The following is a 24,526-nucleotide window of genomic DNA, read 5'->3' on the forward strand; positions in this document are numbered from 1 at the left end:
TATTTGGGAAGTCCCATTTTTCGGTGCTTCAAGAAGCAACTCGTGGTTGCCCTGTAAACCTGTGAAGCTAAATGTATAGTTGGTGCTTTGTCAGTTTGTCAAGCTGTTTGGTTGATGAATTTAATGCAGGATTTGAATATCAAGGTGAGCAAGCCTGTGAAGCTGGTGATAGATAACAAATATGCCATAAGCCTTACAAAGAACCCAATGCTGCATGGGAAAATCAAGCAGATAGAGACAAAATTTCATTTTTTGCGCAATCAAGTTCAAAACGGAGTGATAGAATTTGCTCACTATAATACTAAGAAGCAACTTGCAGATGTTCTGACTAAAGCTATCTATACCGAACACTTTATCCATTTGAGGGATGAAGTTAGAATTGTTGATTTTAATTAGCTAAATATGAATTAAGGGATGACGTTAGAAGTGATTCAGATTCAATTTCATTTGGTTTCAACATTTGCATTTCAATTTAATTTGATTTGCATTTAAGTTTGGTTGTATAAACAATAAAACTCAGTTTTCTGTTTGTAGCTGATTTCATTTGAGAAAGTTTGTTAGGAAATTTATTTATCTTTCTCTTCTTCCATCTCCATCTTCAATCTTGTGCACTAACAATATGGACATAATCATTTTTATTCTATTTAGTTTCTATTTATTTTTTCATGTAACAAAAAAGTGAGATTTAATTGAACCTTTATGTAAATTTTTCTTCTCCACCCTGTTGTGAATCTTGTTGTAAATTACGATAAAATTCAATATCAATTTGTGAGGCAAAGAATAGTAGCAACCAAAACAAATGGCCTACAACAATAATAATTCGAACACAAAAAGTATAACAGAATAAGGAGAGAAAAAAACGACGTTTACCAAATTCGATTAAACGATCTACTCTGGGGGAGAGAGCGGCTCTCCAGTTCACTATACTCATAAAGTTGTTACAAGAGATTACAATGAGTTACAAGAAAATAGCCTTTGCCTACCTAAGGTGTAAATAAATGTTTCCCAATTCCCCTAGATAACTCCAAAGCTTTCCCAAAAACCCTGGCTTTCTAAGGTTTCTCTTGAGAATAGCCAAAATCCTATGCTATGTCTTTAAACTCTTGCTCTCCCTTGTTGCTGTAAGTTCTAAGATTGTCACACTATAATAATAGAAGATATACATATTTATAATAGGCAAAATCCAACAAATCCATAACAAATCCCAAATCATAACTCCTTAATTATTAGAATAAAAGATATTATTATTATCTAATAATATATCTCAAAGATTATAAATATCTTATAATATCTCTTAGACTATTATAAATATAGAAAACATATCAACTGCGAATGACAAAGCTATATGAGAATGTGACAATTTAAAAACAACCATTGAATTTATTTCTAATATTGAGATTAAAAGATATTTTTTAAATTTAATTAAAGATTTCTTTTTCATTTTAATGACACATGATTTAGTGAAAACAACAATTTAATCTTAACCCTTCCTTTTTAAATCTGATGATTCTTATTTATTCTCGCATTCTCATGTAACTTACTTATTCTAAATAAAATGTTCTCTATAAATATATATTTTATAATATCTTTTAGAATATTATAAATTTTTTATAAAATATTTTTATATTAATTTATATGATATTTAAATTAATATAAATTATTCTAACATTAATGAATGAATCTATGAACTGAACCGAACCTAATATCCGTAAATCCCTCGAATTAGATTAATTTTCAACTTTATGATTTTTTGACAATATCTAAACATATTTTCTTTCTCTTCATCACCAAAGATTTTTCATATTTTTTTAATTTGTAATATTTGTTTGAGAAAAATTTAATATTATCTTTTAAAGTTAATAAGAAGTGAGTTATTTTTAAATTAAATAGTTATTGTGGTTTTTTTGAAAATTTATAAAATTGAAAAGAAATTCTGTTAATAATTTCTTAGGATATATATATATATATATGAAAAAATGTATACGTGTTAAATTATTGTAATAATTTAAAATTAATATAATAGTCTAGTGTAACGTAATTAAATGGTACTTATATTATTGCATGTGTAAAAAGATTGAATGTTTGAAATTGGATAGTTAGCATTGCATTGTAAAGGAATAATATAGTCTATAATTTGGAATTCTAAGTGGGGGCACATGCCCACATTCCTTTATGGGTAGCTCTGATATATATATATATATATATATATATATATATATATATATATATATATATATATATATATATATATATATATATATATATATATATAAATATATAAGTATTAAACGATAATAATTTATTAGATTTTTGGTCTTGATAAAATCACATGCAAGCACAGACAATTAATGTTCATCAAAACTAAAAATCTAATCCAATAGTTATCATTTAATCCTCTATCTCCTATTTTACAAGATAAAAAGATACATCTACTTTTTGTTTTTGGTAGATTCCTTCAACAAGATAGTATAAACAAATGCAGAACATATAGCCATATATATTCATAATAGTAACACTTTCCCGAACCAATAAAAAAGAAGAACATGAGTCCCCTACCCTAAAAAATGAAACAAGCAATGACACAAAAATGACTTAAAAAGTGTTTAGCTTTATTTAGCATTTTGGCCCACACTGGAGAAAAAGTTTACTTGAGGACTAAAATTAGTGGGTAGAGATGAAGCACGTTCCAGTCGCAGCGTCCTTGAAAATAACGTCACTTTTGGTGCCCACCACACGCTTTCACATATTCAATGCAACCACTCTCTCTACTACCTTAAATATATATTGAATAAATAAGTTTTTTTTAAAAAATAAATAATATTTTCCAATTTTTATTTTAATATTAATTATTATTATTTTTAATTTTTTTAAATAATACTACTATTTAGATCACTTTCAATTTAATCCTTTTTATTTTTTATGACAAAAAAAGGATATATTTGTCATTTTCACACTCTTAAATATAAGCAAAAATTAGTCAACAAAATTAATATAACTAGTCTAAAATTTGAACGACATACAAACTAAGCCAAACACTCCTCTTCTCTATATTTAATGTACACTTTGACAGCGTGCAATTTAACCAATTCAATTAGTGTCAATTGAACCCATAAACTGGATATAATAAAGTTAAATTTATCATGGTCATATTATAAACAGAAGCACAAATATCAATATCCATTTTTTTCTTTCAAAGTGAGACTGAACATACAACTGCTTCAAATGTTCTACAATATTCTTAACATTATCATATTTTTAAACATGCATGTCAATCGACTAAAGGATGAGAAAGTATATAAATTTGTATTTGAATGGAAGTTGAGTGCCTTGATGTTTTGCGACGGGGCTGAATATGAACTTGTGCAATCTGACCCGTTACACATGGTCTCGAAAAATCGGAGCCTCAAAATCGAAAAAGGATTAAGAAATTGTAATAGTTAATAATAAATAAATAAATTATTTTGCTAAATAATTTTCTGATCCATCACTAGGCCTATGGAAAAAGTATATTTTGTTTTCAACAAAGGGTCGTCAATTCGATTACGTAAAAATTGAAAAGTTATGTCACATATATTTTTTACATAATTGATGAAATATTTAGACTCTATTAGGCTATCAAACAATGATTTCTAAATTCAACATCATACTTTTTCATTTTTTACACTCCACATCATCATCTTTCTCTTCTACCTAATTATTCAACACCCATTCAATTTTTACTTACTACAATGATTTTGTTTAATAAAATTCAACACTCTATCCCACCAATTTTATTTTATATTAGTATTTTCTTTTATGTTTTTATTTTTGTGATTATATATTAATAACAATTATCGATTAAAATTAAATTAAAATAGTTAAGAGTTAAATAATTTATTTTTTTTTCTTTTCTAATTTAATAATTTATTTTAATTTTATTTTTCTAATTTTATATTCTTAATTAATTTTTTTCCGTGCAAGTAATAAATACGAAATATAGGAATAATCATTATTAAAACAAATAAAATTATATAAAACTTAAAATGCAATACAATACACTAAACACACAACACACCTAAAATGAAACACACATAACTTAATTAGTACAATAGACTCAACTCACAAACAATCTATTTAATCATGAAACATTCCGAACTTTGCCCATATGTGTTTGACTAAATCTTCTTGCAGTTCGTGTGTACATGTGAATCACGCATTACAGATCTAGCACACACATGATTCGCAAATGCAGGTAGCACCTCGGTTGAGAATGGCTTCGGTGTACTAGACCCACTTGCCTCAGATTGATCATAATCTGTCCAATGTTGAGCATATGTATCTCGTTCATCCTCAACAATCATATTATGCAATATGATACATGACCTCATGATGAGAGCCAAATTGGCTATGTCCCACAAACGGACTGGTTCACGAATCATTTTAAATCGAGTCTGCAACACCCCAAATGCACGTTCAATGTCCTTCCGACATTCCTCCTGATATTTTGCAAATAACTTACCTGGTTCACTTTGAGGAAGTCTAATTGATTTGACGAAAGTTGGATAAGAAGGGTAGATACCGTCAACAAGATAGTATGCCATATTATACGGACGTTTATTCACAATGGAGTATTTCCCTATTAAACGTCATCGAACACGGGTGAACGATCTAAAACGTTTATATCGTTCAATGTGTCCGGACATCCAAAAAAGGCATGCCAAATCCATAGATCATAAGTTGCAACTGCTTCAAGAATAACAGTGGTGGTTCCCTTATCTCCCCGAGTAAATTGACCTTCCCATGCTGTAGGACAAATTTTTCATTCCCAGTGCATGCAATCAATACTCCCAATCATCATCGGGAACCCCCGCATTTCACTAACATGCAGTATTCTTTGCAGGTCATCTTGAGTTGGGCTCTAAGATACATTGGCTCATACAAATGTATGATTTCTTTACGGAATCTACGCAAGCACTCCAATGCTGTAGTACTTTCTATTTTGATGTATTCATCGACCGCATCGGCCGCCACACCATATGCTAACATTCGCATGGCCGTGACACATTTTGCTAATGGAGATATACCTTATTTTTTGGTTGCGTCAAATCTTTGGGTGAAGTAGTTGTCACTGCTAGATAGGTCCCCAACGATCTGAAGGAACATATGTTTTCGCATCCGGAAGCACCGACGAAACATTGCATCGTCATATGTAGGTTGTTTTGCAAAGTAGTCATCAATTAGTCTTTGGTTTGTCGCTGCATGATCTCTATTGAGATAGTTTCTCTTGACACGAGGTGTATATCCTTACTCTATTTGGTTCCTTCGCTCCCTGAACCGGTTGACAATATACCTCTCATCAATTTCAGACTGCCTTTTGTAAGCTTCGATATCTAAAGGAAATTCTGATGGATCCATTGATATTTTTTTTAGTAATATGAGATTTTTGGTATTGATACATCAATGGAAGAATGATGAAGTTAAATAATAGATAAGGCACAAAGTGACAAAATACAAACAATGATTTGACAAAACTTAATTTTCAAACAAATACAAACAAAGTGACAAAATACAAACAATGACTTGACAAAGCTTAATTTCTAAACAAATACAAACAATGACTTGACCAAACTTAATTTTCAAACAAATACAAACAAAGTGACAAAATACAAACAATGACTTGACAAAACTTAATTTCCAAACAAATACAAACAAAGTGACAAAATACAAACAATGACTTGACAACACTTAATTTTCAAAAAAAATACAAACAATGACTTGACAAAACTTAATTTTCAAACAAATACAAACAATGACTTGACAAAACTTAATTTCCAAATAAATACAAACAATGACTTGACAAAACTTAATTTTTAAACAAATACAAACAAAGTGACAAAATACAAACAATGACTTGACAAAACTTAATTTCCTAACAAATACAAACAATGACTTGACAAAACTTAATTTTCAAACAAATACAAACAAAGTGACAAAGTACAAACAATGACTTGACAAAACTTAATTTTCAAACAAATACAAACAATGACTTGACAAAACTTAATTTCCAAACAAATACAAACAAAGTGACAAAATACAAACAATGACTTAACAAAACTTAATTTTCAAACAAATACAAACAATGACTTGACAAAACTTAATTTTCAAACAAATACAAACAATGACTTGACAAAACTTAATTTCCAAACAAATACAAACAAAGTGACAAAATACAAACAATGACTTGACAAAACTTATTAAGTATTTTGTTCATGTAATTGTAATGATTTCTACACGCAACTCCATCACGGGGAGGATCAAATGAGCAATGCTCGTTACAGTAATAAGCAATTTTACCCCAATATGAATCACTTTTTTGGTTTCTCCCAACAACACTGTCTATTTCATATTTAATCCACCCACTAATTAGAACCAAATTTTGATCAGTGGTCCATTTGGGGTTTTTTCGACGAACAGGGGTTGAATCCTCTGCATTTGGAGTGGCTCCTTGACCACCGCTCATGGCACCAAAAGTCACTTGTGTAGAAAATTCAGAAAATTCATCAAGTTCAACAATCGGAACATTTTCATTTTCCGTTGGAGTAGAAGAATAATAAGGGAGGTGTTTGAGATGAATATGACATCATTGATCCATAATATGGACGATAATTTGGATTAGATGACGACATTATGAAATTCTGAGGGAATCCATAATTTGGTATATTTTGGGGACCTTGTTGATTGGAAGATTGATTTTGAAATATATACGGATTTGGGTAGTTGAGAGGATAATTAGTGGAATTTTGAGTGTTAAAAGAGTTGTTGTTGGGATTCATTTCACTAAAAATATGTTAAGAGCTACAAACAAGAAGGCTAAATAGAAAAATTAGAAAGAAGAAAGTTAATTTATTTTTTTGTTTCCAAATCTAATGAAACTAGTCTCTATTTATAGAGAAAAAAAATGATGAATTTTGATAAAAATAAAAAAAATAAAGAAGGTAATTTACTATGAAATAATTGACCCCAAATGATTATGATAAAATAAAAATATAATAACTTACACCAACCAATAATATTTTGGCAAGTGTTTTTTGTGGCCCCACTCTCTCTTATTCAACACAATTTAATCCACCTCATTTTCAACACCCAGTTCAACACCTCATTGCACTCATTCAACCACTTAATAAATTATTCAGCATGTCCATTGTAAATAGTCTTATATATATTAAAACAGACTCTCATGATATTTGCCACATAAAATTATTTTTGCCACATCACTCTTAATTCTATGTGACATCTTTTAAAATTTATCTTTATTTTTTAAAATTCAAAATCATATAGAATATTTATTTGAGGTCGGGAGTTAGAATCCTGAAAAATGCAAAAAATAAATAAAATTATTCTAATAACTACTTACATACTTTAATAAAACTTATAAAGCAATGTTTATATTTTTCTTACAATAATTTTTTAATTATAGGTCTCGCAACTATTTCCTTAACATTTCTTTGATAATATTCTTACGGATATTTGACAAGATTTTGTAAAATATAGGCTAGAAATGTCATTTTTTTATGTTCTCTTCTTTTTCAGTGTGTTTTGGTATAGTCCCCCACTATTTTGTGTATGTTTTCCTTTCTTAATATATCGTTTCTATTAAAAAAACTTACATATTTTCATAAAAACTTATAAAAAAATTTTTTTATTTTTCTCGCAATTTTTTTAATTAATAAAAATAAAATTAAATTTTTTTACATATTTTATTATATAATATATCTAAAATAATTTTAGTTTTTTTAAAAAAAATATTATACTACTATTTCATTATACTTATTTCAACAAAGAATACTCTTATGACAACCCAATTGTTAATTTTAACATTTGATATTTCACTTTGCAAAAACTCAAATACAATATAAGATCTACAAGTTTTTATATAATTTTTACCCTAAATCTTCTTTTGTATTTGGTTTTTTATTTGTTTATATTTTATTTCATATGTGATATCTTATTTGTTTTGATACTAAGCAGTGATGGTGTATATTGATGTTATTATGTGTTTATTACAATCTTCTGAAAGTATTCTGTTAAATTAAGTTCATAAAATGGACAATTGTGTTTTATTTTTTATGTTGAGAATCACATCAATCTGTTTCTCTGTATATTTCAATTTATTTATGTTTTTTAAACAAATTTAGATAGAAAAAATGCTATATAATACATATATCATTTTCTTATATATCAATAGCATACTCAAAATTCAACTCACTGCAATATTTTATTCTCATTATAAGAAGTATTTTGAAAGATATGACTTTAAAACTCATTTTAAACTAAAATTTTTAACAACACAAGAATCACTTCAACTAAATTTACTTAGTTAGTTGAGTATATTTTTTTGAAATTCACCACTTCTCAAAAGACAAAATCATGTATTGAATTTCTATTTGAGATCACAAGTTCAAATTTCAACAAATACAAAAGTATATTATTTCAAATATCATTATTTTTACAGTAGAATAATAAAATTTAAAATTTAATAGTCATATATCATTTATATAAAACAAAATTACTTTTTTGAAAGACAATTTAATTTTACACAAATAAATCATATCTAAAAATTATTTTAAAATTTTCAATTACATAAAATATGAAAAATAGATTAAACACATCCGCGCAACGCGCGCGTCACATTCTAGTAATATTATAGTTTGTAATATTTTGAAGATTCTCATTGATTTATCCTAATTAATGTTAATTATCACTGAACCAACTAACTATTGGTTTCTTAAATAAATATTTAAAAATTCATCATACAATTATCTAATTTATTATTAAATTGTTGTATGCAAGAACAACAAACTTTACTTTTAAGATGATTGGTTTAAAAAAGAGCACTGAAATAACTTATAGTACGGGTTGTCTACTTTTTTTTTTTTTTTAATTATTCATGTATTTTTAAAATTGGAATATAACCTCTAAATTGTTTGAGACGGCCGGCCTGATTTGAGAAGTACATTCTCAAAACTGTCCAGGACCTTGCAAACATTATGAACCACTTTATAATAGATCCTAAAATTGAACCATGCTATAATATCTTGTTAACAATTGAAATTCAAATATAAAAAGCGAAGATCAGAATGACAAAAGATGAGAGTTTAAATAAAAATGACAAAGGTTACTAATACTAGAATTACAAAGAGAATATATGTATATAGTAAAACATATAAAAAGATTACACTAACCTTAACCTCCCAATAACATATTTATATAGTAGTATGCATATATACATATACATAAGGCACTCTCATTAACAAAAAATTCAAGAATTTGACTTTATATTTTTATCTGGTTTGGAAGTTGAGTGCCTTGATGCAGAAGGCAAATACAAAGGCAAAAAATACAGCGAAAGCAACCAATACAGCAGCAACCGGTCCCATGAAATCCGATCTGAAACCATAATGATCTTCAATAAACTTATTGATCGGAGTTTCTCCGGTCTCTCCCGCCACAGTTATGCCTTTTGTCACATCTCCATACTGCGACACAATTAGTCCATACACTGTCCACGCAACCGGACAAAGCCAATAGTACCAAACCCACCATTTCGGAATTTTCTGATACGTAAAATTTCGTATAGGAATCATCATGTCAGCAAAAATAGCCAAGAAAGTTTAAATGTGTTTAAGAAAAAAAAATATAGTACTTACTGGTCTTGGGATAAAGAAACCCGAAAAGAGATTGAAGAGTCCATAAAATGCTGCACCAAAGATTGATGCTACTTGATGATTTGGAGTAATGGAAACTGTCATCATTCCGTAGTATGTGAAGTACAAGAAGGAGAAGAAGCTCACAAAGAAGAACCATAACACTTTCTCCACTTTCCATTCAAAGCCAACCATCGCGTACACGATGAATGCGAAATATATAGTTTCAACAAACACATATGGTATTTCACATACAACCTGCAAATCATGAAAATGAAACCACTATCAGTATCACTATGTCAATATGAGAATAAGCAACATGTACCGATTTTTTATTATAGTTTTCGATGTAAAGTCCTACTCTGACCTGAGCGATGGCGTAAGGTAAAGCCGAGTACATTCCAGCGGCTTTTTCTCTATAGAATACAGTTCTTTCGACCGCTACAACTGGTTGAACAGTTTGGCAATTGTTGACACCAACGAAAAATACCGCACTGTATAATGCTCCTATAATCATGTTCAAGTCAGCTGAACTATCCCTGTACAAAGATAACAACATTTTTTATATATCGAAATCAAACTAAATGGTTGGAGAATGAAGTTATGTTTCAATAATTTATACGAAACGAGTCTAAACCTTTTCTCGCCGGCTTTCCAAAACACTGATCCTAACATGAGAGATGCAGCCAAGGTAAAGAAGAATCTAACAAGATTGTAATCTGGACTTCGCCAATATGTCAACCACTGCTTCCATAAACATGACTTAAATTGTCCCCAAGTTGATTGAGAGAACTGTGTAGTGAAGTATAGATCTTTTGTTCCTGGAGGCGGTGTACTTAACTCGTTTACGAGAGTTTTGTTTCTCCTGCTCGTTACAGATGTGTTATTTGAACATCAAAATATTGACACTGATACGTGACATCAAAATGCATGCAAATCAAATTGAAAGAAAGGATTTTGTAGTTTTTTTGGACTTACTGATGCAATGGTGATGTCTTGTAGTATTCGGCAAAGTCCATTCTAAGCCTAACTTCAGCTGCTATTGAGCTTACCTCTAACATCCATGTAGCCGGATTGTACTTATCCTTAATTTTAGGGACCCCTTGAATTCCCTGTGATCAAAGAATGATATGTTTAACTTTTGTTACAATAATTGATCCGAAGAATATAATTGAACTTTTGTAAGCTTTTAGAACCTCGAAGTATTCTATAATCTTGTGTGAATTCCTTCCTAATGGTCCTGAGTAGATTACTTGACCTCCTCTCTTTAACAAAAGCAACTGATGCACAAAAAAATGTTTAATTACCATAAGGCCATGAAAATAAAGTGTCGAATTTCATAGGCGCGCATTAAATGATACCTCGTCGAAGGCTTCAAAGATATCGATACTAGGCTGATGAATTGTGCAGACAACTGTTCTACCAGTATCGACAGTGTTTCTCACTGTCCTCATAACAATTGCGGCTGCTCTTGCATCGAGACCAGAAGTAGGTTCATCCATGAAAATGATAGAAGGATTAGCAACTAGCTCAACAGCTATTGTTAGCCTTTTTCGCTGTTCTGTCGACAACCCTGTAACGCCCGGAAGCCCGACTATAGCGTCTTTAAGATTATCCAGCTCCACCAAATTCATTACTTCATCCACAAATTTCTGCAAAGATAAAACAAAAACATCTAAGATCACAAATGATTGTGTTAAGCTTGAAGACTAAATGTAGTTGGGACAGTTACTTGCATAGCAAGTAACTTCACAATTGATGTAATCTTAAGTGTTGTAAATCATAAAAAAGATAAAATGCGTAGTACTTACCATTTTTTCGTCGTTATTTACTTCCCTAGGTAATCGAAGGAAAGCTGAGTAAATAACGGATTCTCTGACAGTAACTTGAGGCGAATGGATATCGGTTTGCTCACAGTAACCCGAAATTCTTGCGAAAGTTTGTTGATTCTTCGGAAAGCCAGAGATTCTAACATCTCCTTGAATGTAACCACCCGTCTTTCTTCCAGCTAAAACATCCATCAAAGTCGTCTTTCCAGCTCCACTAACTCCCATTAAAGCAGTTAGAACTCCAGGCCTAAATGCACCAGTTACTTCTCTAAGCAATTGTAGCCTATTATCTGTTACTCCTTGCTCTTTCATTTCCTGTTCGAAGTTACATTCGACGATTAATATTGTAAAGGCGTAAGAATAAAGTCAATGAGGATTGAGGATTATGTTGTTCTTACTGCTGGCATGTCGACGAAGTAATTAACACTATCGAAAGACATTGCAAGTGGTTGAAAAGGAAGAACCATTCCTCTCTTTGGTGCAATTCCAGCGGCTGACTCGAGTTTTGAACTCGCATTACCTCTACTGCCCATTCTCTGCATTGCCACTTCTCCTGAAAATGTAAAAACAATCTTCATTAGCCTAATGCGCCTACGTCTTCGACTGCAATGCGGCTGCAATATCTTTCTATTTTTCAAGCTTAAGGTTTACATACTACAACTCGTGTTTAAATAGTCGCTCCGCTCGAGCGACCTGCCTACATATCAGTAAACTATGTGCCATACCCGACAAAACAAAAGTACAATTCTAACTAAGCTTTTACGATAAGGCCTATAGTTGAAGTTGTTTACCTTTTTCGGGCTCCTGTCTTACAAGTCTCGGTTCCTCCTTCGAATCTCCTCCGGTTTCCATTTCACTCGCTTCTTCTTTTGATATAATTGCTTGTTTCTTTCCAATAGCTAGTGAACCAAACAAAAAACAAATCAAATTAAAAGCTTTTCTTGACACTTAAGTAACATACTAAACATTTTGTAGAGAATGCGAGCTCTTACGGTTAAGGTACATAAGTGAAAGGGTGAACAGAACATTGTATAAAACAGTGAAACCAATAAGAGCTCCAACACCTATCCAGTACCAATTTTTATTATTATAAACATCAAAGACATTCAATGTGGCTACACCCAATGATGTTGATCCATCTGAAGACTGCAAAACATGAAAACTTCGAGTCAGAACTATAATTTTGGATCAAATATGTTTTTAGTCTTTTTGAATACGATAATACTCACCGGTTTACTCCATCTTGGCGCAAGCATTTCGTTAACCGATAATGCATTGAAAGCATATGACAATGGAGAAAGCCAATAGCCCCATACCCACCAATCTGGAATGTCACCTGTTAACACATTAAGGCTTAACCATATTAGTGACAATAAAAAATTACATAAGATTAGTGTCTTAATCAGAGTTTGATTAATGATTAGTGACTCACGTTTCGGAAGAACGAAACCTCCAAGTAAGAAAACAAGAAGAAGCATGAGTGATCCACCAGTGTTGGCTATGATCATTGTCCTACAAACTCCTGATATTACCCTAAACATCCCAGCTGCCATTTGTTGAATAAGAAACACCAACAACAAATGCTTGAAGAACCTACAATGATTTAATAGTATCACGAATATATTAGAAAACACTCCTGTTATATAGTATCAGAGTGGCGTTAGCGTTACTGACACGATCCACTGAGATTCAACCCTTGTCAATTTGATTCATATAGAAATAAACAAACAATATATCAGTGACAATAGTCGGTAATCGAGGTTACCTTGAGGCTTCAGGTGCGAGTCCAATGGTGTTATATGTAATAAGAACCCAAACAGTAGCCTCGAAAAGTGTAATAGGGATTCTCAGAACAAAATTGGGAAGAGTGTAAGTCCATGGAGGATGAAAAAGGTGGTCTCTATGTTTATAGAACACAGGAAGCCTAGCAATTGTGAGTGGACACTCAGAAAAACCATTAAACATGTTCATAGCTATAGTAAACAGAATAGCACCAATATAAACAGCTGCATCATCCTCATTCCTTCTATGCATTTCACTTCTTAAGAAAACAGTTCCAGATATAACAGCCATAATGCATATTTGAACTGTCTTGAATATGTAAATAAAAGAGTTTCTCTTTATCAAAAGCCATTCTTTGTCCCAACCAGCTTTCAATAGTCCAATTGTAGGAACTGTATATTTCTTGAAAACAAGAGCTGCTCTATGCGTGGTCGATCTATCAAACGGTATAGATACTTCATTCTTAAGCTGCATTCCAACATGAAAATTCTTGAATCTGTTTGCGAATTCAGTAACCGTTACATAACGGTATTGTATGTTTCTGTTTGACCAATACTGTTGTTGGTCTTTCCTTGAAGTAACCTCTTGCAAGAAATCTGCAGTTCCTTTTCTGTCAGGACATTTGAAGCCGCATGATTCGAAGAATTCAAGAACATGTTCACGCGGGCCTTGGTATACTATCTGGCCCTCAGATATTAAGACAATGTCATCAAAGAGATCGAAAGTCTCGGGAGCTGGTTGAAGTAAGGACATGAATATGGTTGCTTCAGTGAGGTGTACAATTTGTTGGAAACATTTTACTATTTGGTATGTTGTGGAACTGTCAAGACCAGTGGATATTTCATCCATAAATAGAGTTTTTGTTGGTCCAACAATCATCTCACCTGTATCAAATCCGAGTCCATGTCATTATTTTTAATAAATACATCAGAACTATGTTAATGAGGTGAAGCTTGATGATGAGAACAAAACTCTACTGTTGTTGAGTTTATCGCAAAGAACTTTTAAACATTTTAAGGATACTCTTCTTTAAGATAAGGAATGCGTCATCACCTTATATGAGGTCAATCGACTATTAAAACCAATGAATTAATCAAGTTTAAGGAAATGAAGGTTGATGCAAGTGGTAAAGGCATGAATGTTTAAGGGAGAGAAATTAGAGTAGATGAAATCATAAAGAGAATAAATCTAAGTCAAATTCCACGTCAAAAGTGTTTATAAGTAGAAGTATAAGTGCTTCAATTGTCACAAGATCGACCAATTCAAGAAAGATCGTCCAAAAAAGGGTGGCGATGAAGGCTTCATTCACATTGTGGGTTCGTTTGATGTGAATTATGAAAGTGCAAGTGAACTAGTGATGACTAGTTGGAAAATTGAAAAGAGTTGGGTCATGGATTTTATATGCTCTTATAACATGTTTCATAGGAATGAGTGTTTTGAAGTCTTGGAGTTGAAAGAATGTGGAGTTGTTTGAGTAAAAATAATAAAATTTGTAAGGTCTAAGGTTTGAGTTTTATTCGTCTAGAGATGTTCAATACAATCTGAGGCATGTTCTTGAACTTAGGACACATTTATCAAAAAAAAAATTATCTATAAGAATGTTTGATGAACAATGTTATTCTACTAGATTGAACTTGACATTCAAAGAGTTTTTGTAGGTGCCTTGATTCTTGCTAAGAGGTCCATGATGTCTGGTTTATATATTTTAGATGATTCAGTGGTTATAGGTCATGCGTCATTATCTAGTAAAAAAATAAAGCCTATCTATGGTAATTAAGGTTATGGCGTGTTAGTGAAATTGTTTTAGTTCAGCTAGTTAAACAAGAATTGAATTTCCCAAAAGTTAATTGGTAAAGCTATGAGTACATTAACCTTTTGATCAACATGAATTGACCTCAAGACACCAATAAAGATATGGAGTGGGAGAACGACAAAATACTCAAATTTAAAGGTTTTTAGAGTTTTGACATTTTCACATATTAAACAAGACAAGCTTGATGTTAGAGTTGTAAAATATGTATTTATTGGTTATCTAGGGAGTGTGAAGGGTTATAAATTGTGGGAGATGAAACTTGGAGAAGAATCGAAATTTATGATAAACAAAGATGTTATATTTGATGAAAATTTCAAGGAGATAAAGTGCAATGACCTAATGAATATAGAGTCGATAACAATAATGGAAAATACTTGGTTTAAGGTGGAGTCTTCCACTAGCGTGTCTAGAGATGATAAAAATAAGTATAATCTGACTTCTAGTCTTAGTAAAAGACATCCTACAATGGCTTCTAACTATTAATTGTCAAACAATAGGGTGAAGAGTGATATTATACCAGCAAAAAGATACAGTTATCTTGACTTTAATTTTTATGCTATAAATGGAGATGAAGACTTTCAAGACTTAAAACAAACAATTTTAGTTAGGCATTTAAGTACAAATAAAACAAGAAATGGTTGAAGAAAGGGTATGAGGAAATGTATTCATTAAAGATGAACCATATTTGAAAACTTATGGATCTACGTAAGAACCAAAATGTAGTTGGATGCTAGTGGATCTTTAAGAAGAAGGAAGCTATTCTAGAAATTGAACAAAGGTACAAAGAAATATTTATGGCAAAGAGTTTTACTCAAATAACAAGAATTAATTACCACAATAATTTCTTAGCAATGGTAAAAATATTGTTCCATAAGAACTCTAATGGCTATTGTAAATCAGTACAGTCTTGAGTTAGAACAGATGAATGTGAAGACCTTTTTTTTATTTGAAAACCTTGAAGAGACAATTTATATGGAATAACATTTTTTCTGTAAAGGACAAGTCTAGTGCATGTATTTTGAAGAATTTTTTGTACGTGCTGAAACAAAGCTCTAGGAAATCATATATCTGATTTAATGAATTTTTTCTCAAAAAATAATTTTGTGAGAAGTATGTATGACGATTGTGCTTACATATTGAAGAGGAATGAGAAAGTGAATCACTACCTAAATATTTTTTCGTTTTGCTTCATATATGAGACAGATATGCTATGGCGTGAGGCGCTTGGATTATCGTTGGCAAGGGCGAGACGGGGATAGGGATGGCAGTAGATCCAAATCCGCGGGGCCCACTCGCACTCGAAACTGAGTCAACAGTTGAAAATATAAGTTGACTTGGTTCGAGTGTCATCCGATATTTCGGATGCGGGTTTGAATAGTGTGTAATCCGCACTTGAAACCTGAAATCACACCCGCTTAGACTTGAAATTACATAAGTGCCCTTAAATTATATATAATTCGACGTTGCTTTTGTATTTATGTCCCTAAATATACTTTAATTCTACGGTGTTTTTCCCGTTTGAATTGATGAAAAATTTCAATATTGTTGTTGTATTTTATGTGTTTTGGTGCGGGTTCGGGTTTGAGTGAAAAAATTCAAACCTAACGGATGTGAACATGGGTGTTATTTTGTCATCTAAATAACCTTTGGATTTAAGTTCGGGTAATAATTTTGGGTGTGGGTTTGGGTAGTTTGAAACTCGCACTTGACCCTAGCCGTTGCCGGGTTTGGGTAGTTTGAAACTCGCACTTGACCCTAGCCGTTGCCATCCCTTCAGGAGGATAACCTTATTTTGTGAGGTAAATATATACTTTAATTTTATTGTTTGGTGGTTAATCTTGAGAGATTATAAGAGACAACTTGAGAAAAAAAAAGGCAAAATGTTAGTGCTTTTTGGAAAAATAATTGGATTGAAAAACACATTCTTGATTTCTCTTAAGAACTTTTGTGAGTAGGGATGTCAACAGGGCAGAGATTGTTCGCAGGGTGCTTCTCCGCTCCCCGCCCCGTTCCCAAATTTATTCCCCATCCCCAATCCCCGCCACGGGGGAATATTTCCCCCATCCCCATCCCCACAGATCCCCACAGATATCCACGGAGATCGAATCTTAAGAAAATTTCTACACTTTTTGATCAAAACTACGGCATTAGTATTTTGTTATTTTTTTTCGTTTTTTTTAAAATGCATATATTTGCATCTTTATTTTATAAAAAAATCAAAATACATCTTGCATCAATAATAAATAAAAAAAGCAAAAGAACTTGATGTTGCTAATATTGTTATGTAAAAATAAATAAATAAATAGTAACATAACTTCTTGCTACCGTGCTTCCATAATTTACTACCACAATACCGATGTCGTCCAACGCAAGTGGTTGATTATGTGTGACAAATCTATAACTTCTAATGACTCTTCATTTTTATAATACATTAATATTTTTTATGTAAAATTATATAATATATAATATATAATATATAAAGTATAAAAATTAAAATATATCGTCGGAGTCGGGGAATCTACGGGGCGGAGGATACTTTTCCAATCCCCGCCCCAAAGTGTTATTGGGGGAACTTTTCCCTCCATCCTCATCCCCACGGGGAAAAAAATCTCCAACTTCGGATCTCCGCACAGATATTCTCCACAGAAATCCCTATTAACAGATGCAATTGACATCCCTATTTGTGAGTTGAGTGGAAAGAGTAAATCTTTGAAATTAAGAATTGTTCTTAGAGAACATGAGAAGTTAATTTTTTTAAAACTTTTTTTTTTGTAACTTATAACAATGTATTCATAGTGGATCCGACTCTCCTTAAAGATAAATATGAATCAAAATGAGTAAACAAAAATCAATATATTTATTATTCTTTTTCTTTTATGATATGCTTTGATTTATTGTATGATTGATGTTGGTTGTCATTATATTTTTTCTACTATTATTTTATTCTTGTTGGTTTGAACAAGTTTTCAAATCTCCAACAAGTTGCCATTTATAATTTTTAGTTCTATGTGACTAAGTAAACTAGTATGGACTAGGTATTATTGATGTGACTTTTCACAAAATAATTAGTAGGTCATGAATGGTTGAACTTGGTTTATTGCAATCTATTAATCTCACTTAATCTATGTAAGTAATATCATTTTTTATATAAAAAATGTTTTTACTTTTAGTTTTCTCTTACAAATATATTCATTTTTCAATGATTTTTTGCTAGTAAAATTAAAAATTAAAAGTTCTAACATACTATTTAGTATTCTTACCTGTGGTTACTCTCTTTTTTTGACCACCAGATATGCCTCTTTGCATTTCATCACCAACAATAGTATCTTTGCATATATCAAGACCCAATATCTGTTTCACACAAACAAACAAAATACTTCATTTTTTTATAACATAATAATTATGTTATGCCAGCCAAAAATAATTAATGTCAAACTAGCTTTTACTCAATTAAATTAATAAGCTATTAATTTAATATACATCATATTCATAGTTTTTCTAGCTGGCACTACTTGTACTATTTGCTCTTGATTATGTTTAATTAAATTATTTTTCCGATTAAAAATATGATATTTTATTTGATAATATAAATTAGACAGCTTAGACAAGATTCCTGAGAACGTGGTTTGGACTTATAAAAAAGTAGGGAATGATGCTGGAACATAATGATCAAATTATTTTCAATGTTGGAGGAAAAAAGTTACTTACTTTGAGTGTATAGTCAGTAATAAGACTACTTTCTGTTCCTTCCATGGCAGTAGCCTAAAAATTCCATAACAATAATTATTGATTAGTTATTATTATAATCTTTAAGATTACTACATGATTAATTAGTTAAATACATACTTTCATGAAAAGGTCTAATTCTGCCTCTGGAAATATGCCTGCTTCTTTTTCCCTTCTAGCAAGTTCAGTTAATAGATCTGCAAATGTCAATGTATTAGTGTTCGTGTATATGAGTATGTAATTCATATAGTATTGAACATATCATAAAAAAATTAATTGTTGATTAATTAAATACCATATCGTGTCCCGATTCCTTGACATCTAGCTGAAAAATCCAATGTTTCTTTTACGGTCATTTCTCCTATATGTACATCATTTTGACTAATATAAGCTGAAGTTTTTCTAGGAACAAATTCATTAAGCTTGTGACCATTGTAAGTGATTTCTCCTTCTACCTGTTTCATACAAACCAAACAACACATATAAACCATTATAAAGATACTATATGACATATATCTGATGTCTGACATGTGTTTAATATATGTGTCAGACACACTTTTACAATTTTACTAGGAAGAATTTGTACTCCAAAATCTTATTAATTATTATGTAACACAAATAAGAATGAGTTTAAGTTTATAAAATAAGATTAAATTAGGTTGGAGCTTAATTACCCTTAAGTCAGGGTCTAATTTTCCAGCCAAAGCAAGCAAAAGGGTGGTTTTCCCTGATGAAGGGGGGCCTAGTAAAAGGGTCATCCTGCAAAGAAATAAATTTATAATTAAAAAGTTTCAATAGTGAATATTTTACTAAGTTAGTTCCAAAAATGAGTGATGAAATAATGTACCTAGAAGGTTTAATAATGCCAGAGACATTTTTAAGAATATTGAGTTTTGTTGTCTTTGTAGCACTAATACCAAAAATGCGAAGAGATGATTCAAGCATGTTCAATGTAACATTTGGTAAAGTTGGTAGAGCTCTGCTTCCAACATATGAATCAGCTTCAATACTCAGATTTTCAAACCTCACTTCTACTGTTGGGAGTTTGATACCAACCCTGCAATCATTAATACCAACTATTCATCATTTGAATTTAATAAACTTTACCAAATTAATCCCTCATCATTTTAATTTAATAAACTTTGGACTAATTTCTAGTGTAAATTGTCTAGTGTACGGATGAGTAGTAAGAAAATATGTAAATTTGATTGAAATTTTTTCATTGGTCTGGCCGAAGGTTTTCCTATGTGAGTTTGAAATTTTTTATTTCATTAATGACAAAAGATTATTTATAAAAATTCAAAAGTTGATGTATAATAATGTTGTTTATTTTCGGTCAACCACTGTAATTGGAAAGAAAATTGATTTTATCCAAAAAGGAGTATAACATATATCATACCGGTTATATATTTATATTTTAAATGTAGTAGTAATAAACATAATATTTTTTACTAAAGTGTATCATAAATAGAAATAATATATAATTTTATAAAATTGTCTTTCATTATTAATATAAAAAAAAATAAAAATAGAAGAAATGAAATAATAAATATTAATATATATAAATATATATAATTAATATTTTTACTAACTTGTATGATAAATAGAAATAATATATAATTTTATAAAATTGTCATTCTTTATTAAAATAAAAACTAAAATTAAAAAAAAAAGAGATAACTAACGATTTGGCATAACTAATAATATACTTTACTTAACTGTAATTTAACCGTAACAAGCTCAATATCATATGCGGTATTAGCACCTAACAAGATTCGATTTCAAACAAACGCTCAAAATTCAAGCCGCCGCCACTAAACCAACCTTTCGGGGTTATAGGCTGCTACTTATATTATTTGAAAATTGTTTTCATATGAAGTTTGTTTACAAGGACAAAAGCAGACAATTAATTAATATAAGAAACCAAATAGTTAATTCTTGAACATACTATAATTCAATATCATAATCAGATGCCACTTATCTTGCCGGCCCAAAAGTCAAATGTGTGCAGAAATTACTCTTCACTTTTTAAACAAATCAAAACCAAAATTATCATCACAAGAAACCAATCAATTATTTTATAAATTGTTGATATCTGAGAAATTTATATATATCAAAATTATCGAACAATAATAAAACCAAAAAATAAAAATGATATAAATTCAAAAAGTTCATATGAAACAAAAAACTCACTTGTCAATTCTGTTTCTGAATTTCTGCAAATACTTTTCATTATCTTCTTCAGCAACCTTAAATATTTTATCAATAAACTTTTGTCTTTCATTCCCATCCAACTTCCTAACATCAACTTCCTTATGTTGCACTATGTTTGGATGATCTTCATCACCAAGATATTCCTCAGTATATGTTTGAAGAATACTTGTTCTCAACCTATCATAAGTAGGTAACCTCTCTATTGCAGCCCATTTAAGTGCTTCCTCATCTTCATCAACATTAGAAGTCCTTCTTGAATATCTTCCACTAGCAAACACTCCCTCCATCCTCCAACTTGACCTACTCAAACTCCTACTTATGCTTCTACTTAAACTCCCATCCATCTTTTCGTCTCGTCCAGATCCAAACTCGAACTCGAACTTAGACTCAGACTCTTCAAAACAAATATTTTTTCAAAGGAAATAAGATAGGTTTTTAAATATAAATGAAAGGAGATGAAGGTTCAAAAAGAAAATATGTAAATATATTTACTTGAATGTGAAGGAATTGCTCTTTTGGATTGAGAGAAGAATAAGTACCTAACGTAAAACACTTTGTCTTGAAAAAGAAAAGTTTGAAAGTTGAGAGTTGATTATGTATGGGCTTCTAACATTTTTGATGTGTTTTCTGCAAATATTTTCATCTCTTTTTCTTTCTTTCTCTTTTCGTGTTTTCCACTCATTAATGAAGGTTTGAAAATGGGTAGAGTTTTGTTATATTTATGAAGAAAAGGTTATAAAAATGTTATATATTTATAGTATGATGTATATGAAAATGACAGATGGGTTGATAGAGAAAATTTGTTGCCAAGTGAAGAATTGGTGTGATACGTGGCTGCCAGCATTGTCGTAATGGATGATAATTAAACTAGTAATGTTAATTAAACATTTAAAAATTGATAGGGTATGTAATAGTATATAAATATACATTATTTATAATGATGATGTCATAAAACAATAATAAAACAAAACATAGTTTTTAATAGGAACGACAATCGGGTATGCTTCTTGATTTAATTCTGTCCTAAAAAACCTCGAAAAAAATAAATAAAGTGATGCGAGACGAATATAGTTGATGGTACAATTAAAAATAGTTCATTTTGAAAATAAACGAATGTAGCACAAGGCAAGACAGGACAAGCATGCAGCCAATGTATATTTTAAGTCCAAAACTAAAAAATTTATATTTAATGCTATGTTTGCAATAATTTGCAAAAATAAAAGAACATACCCATTAGAGAATATGGGTCAAAATCTTATCTATCCTAAAAAAAAAAAGGGTAAAACAGATTTAGTTAAGGTTGGACAATCGATCGGTTTGGATTAATATTGAGCCAAAAACTTAATCTTGACAAAAAAAATGGGGTTTTATATTTTTAAACTCAAAAATAAAAGAACATACCCTTTACCTTTGCCATGATTGATAAGCCAAGTAATTTCTTCATCCCAACCTTTTGGAGTATGCTTCCATTGGATCCATTGCAATATACGAGACCAAATCTAATTCATCTCATTACATTCAAAGAAGAGGTGTTGAATTGTTTCCTCCTTACTGCAAAAAATACAATCACTATTAGCCAACAGGCCCAATCTAGCCAACCTACTTTTTGTAGCCAACCTTTTACGACAAGCAAGCCAGAAAATCAGAGTCGCTCTTGGCTTCGCACAATTATATTTAATCAGACTATGCCATTCCACAATGCTGCCAGTTTTTAGTCTGCCATACACCAGCTGCATTTGGAATTTGCCTTGGTTTACCATGGTATTCCACTTAGTATCCATTTGGTGAATGAACTCCCGTTGTTCCAGAATTTTACGCATGATCCAAGTGTTGTTCGTCGCGACTTTGACATCCATAATATTCTTTTGTTTTATGTAGTAAGCATGGATCCACTTCACCCAGAGGTTGTCACTTTTGTTGCAAATATTCCATAACAGCTTTAGCATGGCACAATTGTTCTAAACTGTCATATCAATCACACCGAGCCCACCTTTTTTGATTGGTTTGCAAACCTCTGCCCAAGCAACTGGATTTTTCCTGCACGAAGAATAAGAACCAGACCAGAGTAAGCCTCTACAAATAGACTCGATTTTCATAATCACTGCTTTTGGAAAGGGGAAACACATGAGCCAATAGTTAGCCATGGAAAAGGTAATGCTTTTAATCAACTGCAGTCTCCCTGCATAACTCAGAAGCTTTGCAGACCGGTGCCTAATTCTGCTCAACTTGATATAATTTTTTATTTATATTAATAAGTTATTTTCTAAATTCTGTTCAGCTTGACTTGGTATATCAGTCATGTTAATGACCACTTGAAGTTTTTTTTTTGAAATGCATGACCACTTGAAGTTAAATCCAGAAACTAGTAATTTTTCATTAATTAATTGTATAAATGTTTCCGTATTTAGTCTTCTAGAATAATATCGTTATTTCATAATATTTAAAATCGTAAAGTATTAATTAAACTAAACCGTGCGTCAAAAAATGTTAACTCAATTGTTAAAAAGTTAATTTATACCGTTTTGAAGTCTGTCTCAACCTAATGAATCCAAGAGTCTAACTTACATATATTTTTTGTATTAAAAAATTGGACTGCAGATACCTAAATTGTTGAAAATTTGAGTGTGAATGATTAGTATTTATTGGTTGAATTCATTTATTTTTCATCAATAAACCTCAACTTTAGATTATATTCGGTATAGTTTACGTTATAGTATATATTACGTTATCGTGTAAATATAATTGAGTTTAATTGTTTTTATCTCATTTTTGCCGGCATTCAAGCATTGATATATATTCATTGTTAGATAGAGCATTGAATAAGTTTTCCAACGCTTCGAATCGGGCGCAAACCGAAGTTATAGATTTTAAGTTATGGCCGAAACAGTGCTGGATTTTGATGTTTGTTGTCATGCTGCTTCTGGTGTGCTTCGCCGGGCGAGGAAGAAGGACCCAGAAGCGTGAAAAAGACGCTGTTTTGAGTCGCCGGGAGAACCATTTAGTCGCCAGGCGAAGCGGTCCTGACAAAAATACGTTTAAAAGGGTAAAAACACATTTTTTAGGATATAATTTGGGGGTTAGTTGCTCCTGTTGTGAATTCAATGCTGTAGGTGTTTTTAAATTGGCTGCATTTTGTGGTAAAACATTCCTGGATGTTTAATATCTTGACCAATGTCATGACATGATTTATAGTGTGTTATGCAGGCTGCATATGTGTTAAGCTAATACAGGTTTTGTTAGTGAATGTCATGACCGATGTCATGACATCCTTGTCTGACAGCAAAGCTGTTATGTTTTATTATTATGTTTCCTGATTTATCTCAATCTACAATTTAAGAAACCTTTTATTGTGTGCTAAATATTTCGTTTAGAAGATTTCGTTGACAGCACAATCTGTAACAACCTGATGACGTGTAAATTAAGTTAACTTGGTTAACCCTAATTTGATTCTTGAAAAGCCCGAGGCCCACGAGCTGCAT

The 24,526-nt window shown here is 31.1% G+C and overlaps 1 protein-coding gene and 1 pseudogene across 2 annotated transcripts; both read right to left on the bottom strand.

The window, feature by feature from the left end:
* Window positions 1-4,113: 4,113 nt before the first annotated feature.
* Window positions 4,114-5,394, bottom strand: LOC131632460 (uncharacterized; annotated as a pseudogene).
* Window positions 5,395-9,191: 3,797 nt separating this feature from the next.
* On the bottom strand, window positions 9,192-21,771 carry LOC131632472 (ABC transporter G family member 35-like). 2 transcript variants are annotated; one of them, XM_058903215.1, is made up of 22 exons: window positions 21,587-21,771; window positions 21,027-21,441; window positions 19,681-19,890; window positions 19,508-19,592; window positions 19,129-19,288; window positions 18,954-19,030; window positions 18,816-18,869; window positions 18,368-18,458; window positions 13,278-14,178; window positions 12,945-13,105; window positions 12,742-12,848; window positions 12,505-12,658; window positions 12,304-12,411; window positions 11,911-12,065; window positions 11,495-11,827; window positions 11,045-11,335; window positions 10,880-10,963; window positions 10,662-10,795; window positions 10,321-10,548; window positions 10,051-10,222; window positions 9,687-9,941; window positions 9,192-9,593 (listed from the first exon to the last, which is right to left on the bottom strand). In XM_058903215.1, the coding sequence occupies exons 2-22, from the start codon at window positions 21,389-21,391 to the stop codon at window positions 9,321-9,323; spliced, it is 4,398 nt and encodes a 1,465-aa protein (XP_058759198.1). In that variant the 5' UTR covers window positions 21,392-21,441; window positions 21,587-21,771; the 3' UTR covers window positions 9,192-9,320. The 2 variants fall into 2 exon arrangements, with proteins under 2 accessions (XP_058759198.1, XP_058759199.1); XM_058903216.1 differs by having other exon boundaries at window positions 21,540-21,771.
* Window positions 21,772-24,526: the final 2,755 nt, after the last annotated feature.

The sequence above is a fragment of the Vicia villosa genome, unplaced genomic scaffold (genome assembly GCF_029867415.1).
Source record: "Vicia villosa cultivar HV-30 ecotype Madison, WI unplaced genomic scaffold, Vvil1.0 ctg.000941F_1_1, whole genome shotgun sequence".
In the NCBI taxonomy this organism is placed as follows: Eukaryota; Viridiplantae; Streptophyta; class Magnoliopsida; order Fabales; family Fabaceae; genus Vicia; species Vicia villosa.